This window comes from Perca flavescens, chromosome 9, assembly GCF_004354835.1.
Source record: "Perca flavescens isolate YP-PL-M2 chromosome 9, PFLA_1.0, whole genome shotgun sequence".
Lineage (NCBI taxonomy): Eukaryota > Metazoa > Chordata > Actinopteri > Perciformes > Percidae > Perca > Perca flavescens.
In genome coordinates this window covers 1,040,636-1,053,478 of record NC_041339.1, presented here as the reverse complement: position 1 = coordinate 1,053,478, position 12,843 = coordinate 1,040,636, and the positions used below count along the sequence as shown (strand labels likewise).

Genomic DNA, 12,843 nt, shown 5'->3' with positions numbered 1-12,843 from the left:
GAAGGTATGACTTTAATTTGTGCCTGATTGGGAGCCTTTTATATTCCCATTTTATATACAGATAAGCAAGTCCATTATTTGGGGTCGAGGATGCTAGATGTCTGTGTCATCAATGATAACATACACAAAGTTTAATTTAATTAATTTTTTTTTATTTGTGATGGCAAGACGTGTGTTACTCTCATTAATTTGATTTCATAGTACATTTATTTCTAACAGGCTAAAACTCCCACACAGTATTATGTCAAATTGTATTTTTTTAGGTAAGGCGTTTGTCCAAGGTGGAGATGGCACCTTTATTCTGCTGCTTGATTGTTAAAATGGCATAATAATAATCCTTGTGATGTCATCTTTTGTGATGTGCAGAGATAAAACACATCTTGATCAAATTGGAAAATCAACCAAAAGCCTTTTTTCACCAAGCTATATGTGGTTAAAAAGAGTTATTTTAAAAGTTTGTGTGTTTTGTAAGTGGTTAGAGCAAGGTTAGCAGAATCCTTTTGATAACATAGTGACTGAAATGGAGTGAGCCTTTAAGAAGAAAAAGTGCCCAAACCCCACTGGCAGCCATATGCATTGTGACCGGGTCAGCGGTGCAAGACGTGAGACTTTTTGGATTTCTGGACGGTGTGTGACCACCAGGTCACTCTGCCCTTGCTATTACTGTCCACAAAAGCCAGCAGTCATTATGTGAACATTGATCTAGCCCACTATGGACTCATTAAAATCAAATTAAACTCTGACAGTAGGTCACCCATGGGCAACTAATGCAATTACAGACAGCAATGCTTTGCAAAAAATTCTTTTATCACTAAGTAAATCTCCCCCTAATTTCCCCTTTACCATAACTGGCTTTAGTCTCATGTGGCATCATGGGACACATACACAACAGGCTGCTGCATTTTGCAGATAGTTAATGTATGCAGGCTGCTGTGTTTATCTTCCTGAGACAGAAACTCTCGACACAGACACGTATCTTACTGACAATGATTATTTCACAGCTGAGCAGCCATATTAGGAGTCCTGCTGTTGTTTCTTCTGGTTCACCTTCTAGAAAGAAGGCAATCAATCAATTAGATTGTGTCAGTCAGAAGATTGATTGATTGATTGATTGATTGATTGATTGATTGAATGTCTGTACCAAAGCTTGTGGAAATCCAACTAGTAGTTGTTGAGATATGTCAGTTTCTGGTTGAGCGACCAACAGACCAGCATTGCCATCCCTAGAGCAATGCCACTAGCATGGCTAAAAATACTATAACCCCAAAAGTACACGGCCTGTTACTTTGACCTAATGACATCAAGCCGCCATTTGTCCAAAAATCATTACCTAGAAACTGTTGTGTTTGTCGGTCATCTTGAAATTAGGCACCTAATATGTGCAAAAGCTGTCTGAGTACCAGCAGTTTTCAGTTTTCATAAAACCAGTACCATGAATTATTTTATAGTTATAGATCTTGAACCTTTTGTATGTTTTACAAAATGTATTTTATATTTTATTTTGTGGTACTTTTGTCTAACTCTTTTTTTGTGATGTTTCTTTTCTGCCTTTTTGGAAAAATACATAAATCATCTTTAGCAAATGTGTAAAAATGCAACACTCTTTGGAAAAGAGCTCAAATAGAAGTCAGGTAGCCCCTAGTTCCCCGGTGATCTACAGTTCCCGTGATCCTTGAACCTTGCAGTGTTTTTTTCTTCTTCTTTCGTAGTCAATTCAACGTTGTTAAGTACTACCAAACATTTAAACCAGGAGACAGGTTTCCTCAAGGTTTTTTATTAGGTTGCTTTATGACTTTGAAACTTGTTCCTCCCTTTTGCGTGCGCTCTTGTAAACCACAATAAATGTTGCCCTCCTGTAAGACGCAGTCTGACAAAACAAATCTCAGATGATGTTACAGTATGTGAATGTATTTATAACTTGTTATATTGTTGATTCTCTGATTATAAAATAAAAGAGGTTCCGTTACAGGGTTGGCTTTGATCAGTTTTAAGTATATTTGCTTCAATGTTGAGCCTACCGCTCTAACAAGATCAAACATACCTGTGTGAAAGCATAAAATATCACATGATTTGCTTCTACCAATGTATCAACTATTACATAAGCACCATACTTTATGCATAGTGTGCATTCCTTTAGAGTTAATAGTCGTCTTGGTGAATTAATTATTCACATAATTGTCCTTCTCGTGATGGTGGATCCTGTGAGAGGGTTGTATTTCCTGCAGGCACCAGGAGGAGCATAATGCAAAGAGAGCCCGGCTATGATCCTAGGAGTGTCTGATGTCGAAATAGACCGACACTTAAGATAAAGCTACTGCCTGGAGAGAAAAAAAAGTGCATATCATTTGAAAATGAGAACTTTGTGTCTCTGTAATGTATTTGTTGTGTACAGTAGTGACGCAATACTTACAGGTAAGGACACTGTGTTTGATTTGTTTTTAGAGCTACTATGGAAATGTATGGAAACTGTTATCTGGACTAATGTCATTTAATCATGGAAATCATGTCGTAAGCCCAGTAGAACTGAAGGAGAAGTATTAATACCTGTTGTAGAATTATAGCAAGAGACAGAGATTATGCTACGGTTAACATTTCTTAAATTCTGAAATGTAAATAGGAAGTCATGATACATCTATCCCACTAGTTATTATGTAAAAAAAGTTTGCAGAGTGTCTGTGTTTTGTCACTTCCTCTACAAGATCACATGTCCAGTTGCTGAGTAATCACTCTGTCTTAGTACCATCATGCAACAGTACAGGATGTTCAGTTTCAAACTCCACTGTATCATCCACCCATGACTTTCGTTTTTAGACATTTCATGTCATTGCTTTTAGTTTATCATGTTTATCATACTGAGTTCAAGGCTAATAAGATCATTTTTCTGTGTTTTTATGAGCGAAGAAATCATAATCAAGATGTTTTCATTCAACAGGAAATTTCACGGCATCTTCGTCCAACCACATTACGTGCTCTTTATGGCAAAGACAAAGTGAAAAATGCAGTCCACTGTACAGACATGCCTGAAGACGGTGTCCTGGAGGTGGGTGGTATGTCACTGATTGTACCGGCCATGGACTGTAGGATACACCCACATTATTTCATCTGTGTAGTTCTCCTCTGATCCTACACGTAGGTTTCCTCATTGTCTTTCAGTCTATGCATAAATAACTACCTTTCATTTAGCCAAGAACAAAACCACCGACTCTGTGAAGCTGTGTCTGTAGACGGGTCTTATGACTCTGCTCTGTGGGCTGTGGCAACCTTAGCGTGCACTGGTTTTGAGGAGAACAAGAATGGCAGAGGAATTTGAAACAAAACCATTGTTTTGTAGCGAGTGGGTCTGACCCATCGAGCGTCATTGTTCACTCCTGATCTGTTGCCTGGACAAATGCCTCCTTGTTAAACATTAGCCTGTGACTGACTGAGCTGCCATTTCCCAAGACTGGGACAAAGTGGGCTAGTGCAGAGGAAAATTTACTCTGAACTTTTACATCACTATTCTGATATCAGAGTGGAAGGACTGGCTGATTGTTACGCTAAGTTTTAATACTGTCATTAATATGTCATTTCTTTTACAGGTGCAATATTTCTTCAAGATTTTGGACTGGTGAATGGAACAAGAAAACATGTAACTACATATTCAAAGACTTCACAGTTGTCTCATGTTTCTGTTTATTGTTTCAGCCTTATTCAGATTAAATAAAGTGACAAGAGCAGACTCCTGACAAGTGTTTTGATCTTCAACATTGAATTAAGTATTTTCACACCAACTAAACATCTTATTACACGGGATACTGCATTGCCTCTGATATTCTCTAACTTTCTGACCAGCGACTTTGGTATTGGATTCATACATTACACTTTGAAAAAAATGTACAACTGCATAAATATAAAATTCTTCCACCATGAAAATGGCTAAAACATTCAATAGTAAGTTGCATCACGTCATGTGATGTCTCCAGCAAAACAGATTTCAAAGCACTGAGTTGCCACTGTTTCCGTGATGACAGTCTTCTAGGCTGGACCCACAAAGCTCTACACTATGAATTAAGAATGAACAGATGTAAGCGTATTAGACAGAAATGTCATCAAACCATATCCTACAGCTAAGGTGAACAAATAAAAGGTGTACAAATCACTTGGGTAAAAGAAACACACACAAAAACAGATTCTATGGAGCGCAGTCATTTACTCATTCATGGGCCTTAAAGGTTCAGAGTACCGTGCTAGTATTCAGTTAGTCAGAGAAGCACATTAACACACTCCACACTCACATAAAGTTAACACCTGCACACAGAGACGGGCGCACGCGCACACACCTTGGACCACTAAAGCTGACATAAGACAGGAGAGATTACAACAGGACTAGACTACAGCACTGGACACTCCAAAAATATATCGAAACCACATCAGGATTTAACACTTTGGGGACAGGAACACAGCTCGCTACACGTCAGTAGTGGAATTGCGGTTTTACAGTAATAGATGAACACATCCCATGGCTCAAGGAATATTTTCATGTACAGTAGAATAAATATTTGCTATTGCTACTCATGTATTTTACATTCTAATCCTCGACAAATGCACAGAAAAGCTAGTGTAAAGCACACAGATTAAGTGTAGGTCCTGTATATTATGAATGTTCAAAGACTAGTGGTGTTTATCTGAACTCTTTATTCTCTCTATTTTATTTGTTTTTCAAAATGAGAGTGCTCGTCATGGCTGAGGTCACGAGTTGATTGTGAACTTAACGTCAAAGCGTCCTTGATAGCGGTCTTTCTCGCTGTAGTCGATGTTTGCGCCGTACACTTTGCACTCGATGCGGAGCTCCTGACCCAGAGTGAGGTTGGTAAACTGAATGGCCACCAGAGGCTGCAGGTACTGGGGGTGCAGCAGTTTGCCGTAGTATGGGTAGTACTGCAGAGGGAAGCCTTCGCCCAAGCCATAGTACTTGATCTCTCCAATCTTGCTTTCATCCTCTTCTCTCTGCAAACACAGCAGTTGGATATGAATTAAAATCTAATCTTTTTACAGCATAAATACATAAGAGTACATATGTAGTAATACATCATGGCCAGATGCTGTCATATCAAACGTACCTTATTTTTGCAGTAAATAGGGATCAAGTTGGGCTGTACTTTGGCCTGCAGAGCCTCTGGGAGGGACTGATTGTTAGAAGGAGCCTAAAGAAAAGAGAGCGACTGGTTGATGAACAACATTCTCAGCTGGTGGTTATGTTATGTTGGATTGTGGCTGGCAGCAAAACCAGACGGTTTACATTGTGCAACTTGGTGGGATTTGAGTTTGTTTTTTTTAGAACACGTTGCCTCCTTGAATGCAACAAGGTTACATAAATCAAAAATAGTAGTTAGCTTTTAGCAATGGTAAACTGTAATTAGCAATTCAGTTACAATTTGGGATATTAATGATTGTATAGTGTGTAAAAACGCCAGTCTCTCATTATGTCCTTTATAGAGTACTCCACTTGCGTTGTGTCTATGCCACCTACATTACCCACAATGCAACTCTGACTGAAGACAGTTTGTTCATGTGTTATGCTGCTAATATAGCCTCGAGCAAAGATAAGGAGCGGGCTACAGTGGCCTAACTCCACACCTCCAGATTTTGTCATTTTCAAACTTGTAGTTTTCAGTCCCAGCTGATGCTGACTCAAGTGACATCACTTGAGGACATTTATTCACACAGCTCCCTCTGGAGACACTAAAGTCTCTATACTATTTTTTTCACATATGCAGAAGAACTCCCCAATGCCTGTAAACAGGCATATGTAATATCGCTGGAAATGGAGCAAGTCTTTGCTGCATTCAAGTGTCACCAAAACTGAAAAAGCCATCACATCCAATTTGTAGTAAGTCTGCAGCTGAATGCATGGAAAGTATGTCAACCTATGTAAAGCTAGCGTGTCACTAATGAAAAAGAAATATGACATTTTCGAAACAGGCAAACTTGTACTTTATGCATAGTATCTACATGTATGTTTTTGAGCAGTGCCTGATTTATTGCTACTGAATAAGGCTGATTTACGTCCCTAGTAGTTTATTTTTATAAAGTAGTGAAGTTCAAAAATGTTATAACGCATCTAACAACGAAGGGTCTTTGCTGACTAAGCTAACAGTTTGCTTTACACAAGTTGTTGGTGGGTGACATTTCATGCTAGTTAACTAGTTTATTTAGCCATTAAATTAAACCTCATTCTTTGGGATGCTACCCCTAAATAGTTTTTTCTTACACATTTACAGGTTTTATGACTATTTTGTTTGTTTCTTTCAAAATTTTCATTCATTTAATTCCAAACCCTGTGGCCTCTATTGGTGTGAATGCCCCTACGAAAATGAAAGCTATAATGTTGCAAGTGTGCAGTAAACCTACCTTTGGTCTGAAGTTGACAATCCTGTTAAGCTTGACAATAATGCACGGCTTTCCGTCCTTAAAACCAAAATGGGGGTCGCTCTCCCCTGAGCAGCTACCAAGCAAAGACCTGTGGAAACGGCAAGCTTTCCTCTGTCCAAGGTCACTGTCCAGAGAGCCACGGTCCTTGTATGGAAGAGGAGTGTCTGCAAACGGTACAAAACAAAACACATTAGACCTGTAAATACAAGTGAATACATTATACACACTCTTTTTTTCCCAAGTACATTCGTATGGGTATTTCCATAGAATTAAGAGAAAATAAAATTATTTAAAAGTGTTGTTAGATGTTTATTATTAGAAAATTGTTAAAAGATCTAAATACATAAATAGCAGTGACAAATCTTGATTGTTACATGCTAATCAGGGATCAGTATTAATATAAATGTTATACTTGCCTCCACAGTCTTCGAATTTCATCTGATCAACCTGACTATCTGCATCATACTTCTTAAGGAAAGTCGTCATGGCAGTGGTGTATTTTTTGAACGTACTCTCATCAGACTTGGTGTAAGAAATTTCAGACTTTTCTGAGGGTGGGGTGTGTGATAGACCTGAAAAACAAATTGTTTTTGATAAGAAGATAACAAAAATAAAAGGGGCAATATTGATTCTTGACAGAAGCTACACTGCGTATTATGTGAGCTATTCTTTGTAGAACCCAGAGAGAGTCTCTGGTCTATTATCTTAGGACAACACACAATGTAGGGTCTTGGGGATTTCCTCCGATGTTCCCTGTCAGCTCTTTATAGCAGTAGTTTTCCACAGACCTTGTGCACAAGGCCTCAGAAAGGCGTGGCATTTAGAGAAGGAAATGTGACATTAATGAGCCTTTTTACAGCCTTGTGCTGGATCGGTTTACTTGTTGCAGTAGTTCTAGGCAAGATTCAAATTATTTAAGAAACAGACATAGATAAGTAACATTTAGTCATCTGTATTTCAGCGGAGGCTTGTGAAAGTTCACCGATCCCCTGCCCCCACCCATACACTCTCACGTGTGTCTCTCTCACAATGGAAACTTTTAGCCCCAGAGTGAGAGGCGGGCTTGAGCGCTGAGGAAAAAAAAAAAAAAAACTACTCCCTAACTGCTTCCTTTATCGTGCCACTACTGGAAACTCACTTCAGCTCAAAGCGCTCCACACTTGCTTCTCTTCCAGGCTGCTCTTTGATTGTCAACAGTCGTAGACGGCTGACAGACAAATCGGCAGGCACACTAACCCGTGTTCATTAACAATGACGGCTAAAAATACTGCCAAGGCTACAGCCTGTGCGGTGCAAACAAGTACTGGCACAACAAGACAAGGCTGGGTATTAAAATCTGCACCGTCTCCAAGCTTTCAGGAAATTTCAAAACGCTGGTAATGTGACTGCACTAGTGTTTGATGTTCTCACAAGATTACAGATTAGAATTGTATTGCAGAAAAACAGGCTTAGAGGCCTCTAAGCTGAGACAAAACTAAATCTTTTTTTTTCTAACAAAGAATGAACTACAAACTTGGCCTGTCACACACGTGTGTGTGTAAACACGTTGGCGGTGACACAATCATAGCACACATGAATCGTTTCAGTCACAATGGGTGTAAGCTACAACAGTTCCCCTGTAGCCTGAGGGGGGAAACATTGACTGGCTGAGAGGAGTGAAGGACAAAATGGCTGAACCTATCTAAGGTCAGAAAGACCTCTGATTGAGTAGCCGCTTAAAGGCGCACCCCCGACAGTCATTTTTAACTACATGAACCACAGACAGCCACAGCATCCCAGAGGCTTAGCCAAAACCATTTCTGATCAGTGTGATGGAGCCTAAAAGCAAAACTACTCTTGCTTTAGCCAGAACGAAAACAACCATTACTGCAGCAGATCACTCAAAATGGCAAAAAAATACAGAATATGTTATTTACCTGGGGGAGCGACTCTGTCCTGGTAGGTTGGTTTGTAGTTACTTAACGTGAGCAGCAACGCCTGAATGGTCCCAATGAAAATCCCAGCCAAGCATCCATAGAATATCAAGTAGAACAGGAGGATCTTAACTGTAGGGGAAAAGATACACGTCATTTATAATAATGTAAAAGGTTTAGAACTGCAACAAAAAGTAGATTAACCGATTAATCGGTGACCATTTCGATCATTAATATTTTCAGTAATTTATGCAGAAACATTTTCAAACAATCTCTGACTTGAGCTTGTTTAATGTAAGGATTTGCAGTTTTGCTCTGTTTAATATCATTGTGAACTGAATATATTTAGGCTTTGGACTGTTGCTCAGACAAAACAAGACATTTAAAGACCTTGGATCAGGGAAAAGTTGATACGGTGTTGGACCAAAATCACATTAATCACAATCGAGAAAAAGCTGACTTAAAATGATTCACTTTTTTCAATGTTACAGTAGAGAAACACATTTTGATTCAATGGCCAATAAACATAAAATAAGTAAAGGTTATCTTGATTAAACACCGTAGAGTAATAAGTGAATGTGCCAGTTAAATTTACAACATAATACAAACATAAACAACTGTTAGCATTCAAGGGCTGTCAGGAGGTAAGAAAAACAATCTGCCACCACCTTTGTCTTCTCATTAAGGAAGCCATTTCAGAACAACAATGACTCCATGTGGGGGTTTTTTTCAACCTAACTTAAAATTTACTCCAATTATGCAGCAGCAGGAGGGCTGCAGCCTCAGTTCAACAGGATGAGTCACTAGTCATTCCTATCGCGCAGACCCTTCCCCCATTGTTTCGCCACTCAACAACAGGTTTGTCTTATAAACACAGTCCTCATATAACTGAACAAAAAGGCTGCACTTTTTCTTTCTCTGGCTTTATTCATTCCCTTGTTAAAGACACAAACTTGTTATTAGCATTTCTTGTTTTCCTAGTTTTAGTCAGGTAAAGTAGGAAAGAGATAAGTCAACAGTTAAATGTGTACTCTGACTGTTAAGCCGTTGTATCTTACAGTCTGATCCTACTCCTCTTTTTGCAGTAATAAGTTAATCTGATCTCCAATGCACATTGTTTCAGATTTTGGGTTACTGAAAACCAACAGACAGCCATCAATGTTCCCATTCCTCGTGTATTTGCCGTTGTTGTGGCACCTTCACAAAATGTCTTCCCACTTCAAGTTGCATGTACAAATTAGCCACTGTGAAACCAGTCTGGTGGGATGATAAGTTAACATCCAGCATAAACTAGGCCTACTCCGCAGCCTTATCTCCTGCTACAGACTGTTAACTGACAAGTCTGCAGGAGACTCCCCTGGCTTACTGGGCTAACCCTCCCCATGCCTGTGAGTTTTGGCATAAAGCACACTAAGAACACACAAGTAGTGTTTGCAGCACATGTGACCAAGATCATAAAAATGTTGAACGTACAATGGAGACTGACAGCATTGCATTCCTAAATGGCTGCTGGTTGTCACAGCACCTGCTACCAGCATAAATGCATGGTGAGGTGTTGTCTTCTGAGCACGTCTGCAACCAAAGCACGCTTGCTTGCTGTGAGACGCACCTGTTGAGAAGGAAAACTATTGACAATTGACTATTGACTGACAATCGTGCTGGCGAGTTGTGCAAGATTTTGTACAGTCATTTCTTGTGAAATGGCCATATAAGAAATAAAAATGATGGAATCAGCACTTGTTGTTTGGGTGAGCAGTATTTGCAAAATAAATTCATTTTTTTTCTCATGGATACATGTGCGACAGAGGCAAACAGGCGTGTCAGATAGTGTGAAGTTACAGCCATTGTTTCATTGTGTTAGCCCATTGTGGCCCTGTGACTATTTCTATATATAACATTTCCTAGCTGGTTAAAAGCAGCTATGTTGGCATCAAAGGGGCATGGTTATAGTTATAGCTAATAAACTTTATTGAAAAGACAGGACATCAATTCTTTGTGAGTGTAAGTAAGTAAGTACAGTTTATTTGTATAGCACCTTTCACAGATAAAAATCACAAAGTGCTTCACAATAAAATGCAATACAACACAAGAAGTCACAATACAAGCAAATTGAAATACAAATAAAAAACATAACAAACAACCATAAAAACCACTCGACTAAGTCAAAGCGTGCTTGAAGCAGAGTGCACGTTGGTGACAGAAGTTCACAACACCATTTTGTAGGCAGAAATGCCGGATGTGAACACTGTTAGTTACCCAGACATGTGTAGCTGAGAAAGTGGCCTACTGGTGGTGACAGGCAGAGTTTGAATGGAGAGCACCTCCCCCACCAGACTGCTGCAGAAACCGTCACCACATTCATATCATGCTGATGTCTCTCCACTTTTCTGACGTTTTGATTGCAGCCTAATCAACGCTTTAGTGCATTTTCTGACACATTCAGCAGACTTAAATATCACGAAAACACTGGTAGCGGAGAAGTGAGCCACGGTCACCTGTATGACACTGAAGCTCATCATTTCCTATATTTCACATATTAACAAACAACAGAAATGCATTCCAACACCGAAGTTCACTGAAACATCGTCGAGCATTAGTAATGCACCTTTTCTAAATGACTCGCGCTGCTCTCAGCAACTCAAGGGCACAGTCCAGACATACCTGTTGCTTTTAGAGCAACCTCACTCGCTTTTAGTTAGTGCGACATCCCTCTCCCTCCATCACGACAGAGACCAACAGCCTGTAATAGATGCACACCGACAGTATAACCACACGAGTGGTATTATTACTAGCTACACTAGTGATAACAAGTTATAGCTCCTGTAAGTTCGCTAAAAACTCGCCATTGACTTTTGTTACTACAGACCAGTTGTGACGACATAGTGTACTGCAGCATTACCTTGATTTTTGGTATTTGATCTTTCATTAAGCTGTGATGAATGAGCGCTTTAAACGGGCAAAGACATGCCGACCGATGTCTCATTTCTTTCAGTAGATGGAGAGGGGGCGGCCCTTGAGACATGTGAGTCGTGATCGGTTCAGCACAGTGTTACCAAGCCGAACACGGCTGTGTTTCACACGGGGGGAAATGTAATTTATAATTTGTTAAACGGTTTAGCGAGCTTATTGGGTACTGTATAATGGCGTGTATTTATCCTATCTAATCAACAACCACTCCTGACCGTATTAGGCGAGCCTTCACCCGTCTTAGTAGTATTGAAAACGGGTAAAAGGATTAGAGCTGGATCCATTAATCTTGGGTTTGAGTGAAAGGGGGGGGGGACAGAATAGCCGGGCCTGCACAGGAGCCAGAGATTAGCTATTCGGCTTATTATTGATATGAATAAAATGTCCTGTTCTCTTCTACTCTCATAAGGAGGCTAAAATTCAAGAGGTGGACCAATGAGGCACACTACAACCCAACCCAACTTTTAACATTTGGATTAGTGGAAAGTCCTGGCCCACCACACACACTGTCCTTCAACATGACCTTTTCATAAAGGACGTTTATTAATAAATGGCCCGGTAACGTTATGGCCGACGCCTTTGGTAATCATTTCCCTTTCACAATGTTTTAACCATAAAACCAATTGTCAACTTTAAATCTTAGCAAACTCATATGAGTTAACGTTAACGTTAAACAGTCAAAGTACGCATGTAAGGGGACACATAATTCATTTATAGCGAGTTAATTGTTTTTTTAAAAACGTAATTAGGTTATTTTTTAAATTATATTCGACCTGTAGCGTGTCTAAAAGGCTAAGTCATTGAGATACGCCCGTTTCGTGTTTCACAAATGACTGTATATCCAGATTTGACAGACCAACTTCTAACATTACACACACACACGGGCTCCATTGAAAACCGAAGTCACGACACAGCATGTCAAAGCTAGTCAGATCTAACAGGTGCTGCTGGTTGTAATGTGCAGTCAGAAAATAGGAGGGAAAAAACCCAACAGTTCCACTCTGTCGGCCAGACGTGATAACTTAACCTCCATCACTGTTTAGTTGACATTGTACCGCCGTCTCTAAACGGTAGCTAGCTTCTAAGTTCAGTAAAATAAAGAAAATAAATACTTACACCAACTGCTCCCTGTTCGTCCTAGAAACTCCCTTTTCTCTGAATTCCACACAAAAGACTTCCATCCACCGTCGCTGTCTTTGTTTCCCGACATATTAATAACTCCCCGGTGATATCCCCGTTTTTCGGTGGGCTTGATTTAACGGTTTGGTTCAGGTAACGTTACTTGTAGCTCCGACTGTTAACTGTCCCCCTCAGGAAACGCGAAAGGACAGCTTCGTACCAGACTCCTCCAATAATACCACGCACAATCTATCTCTCATGGAAACCAGCTCCGCCTGCAAACTCCCGTAATAAGTTACCCCCAGAAGAGGGAGGGCTGAGTCCAGCAAATCACAATCTTGCTATGCTTTTTGCGTAAGAGGTAAACGGAGGGAGGCTTGCTATCAGGCTAGCACAGTAATGACTGTACAGAGAGCAGTTGCCCCAAACGTTT

At 39.9% G+C, this 12,843-nt stretch overlaps 2 protein-coding genes across 2 annotated transcripts in view; one reads left to right on the top strand and one right to left on the bottom strand.

Moving 5' to 3' along the window:
- The window catches only part of nme7 (NME/NM23 family member 7), an 18,985-nt gene extending 15,267 nt beyond the window's left edge, over positions 1 to 3,718 (top strand). The window contains exons 11-12 of the mRNA XM_028588453.1: positions 2,933 to 3,040; positions 3,579 to 3,718. Coding sequence (XP_028444254.1) covers positions 2,933 to 3,040; positions 3,579 to 3,611 — 141 coding nt within the window. The 3' untranslated portion in view covers positions 3,612 to 3,718. The remainder of the gene's footprint in view (positions 1 to 2,932; positions 3,041 to 3,578) is intronic.
- atp1b1a (ATPase Na+/K+ transporting subunit beta 1a) lies at positions 3,649 to 12,843 on the bottom strand. The gene is made up of 6 exons (XM_028588454.1): positions 12,408 to 12,843; positions 8,328 to 8,456; positions 6,828 to 6,983; positions 6,391 to 6,575; positions 5,100 to 5,183; positions 3,649 to 4,986 (listed from the first exon to the last, which is right to left on the bottom strand). Exons 1-6 carry the CDS (start codon positions 12,499 to 12,501, stop codon positions 4,729 to 4,731), a joined length of 906 nt encoding a protein of 301 aa, XP_028444255.1. The 5' UTR covers positions 12,502 to 12,843; the 3' UTR covers positions 3,649 to 4,728.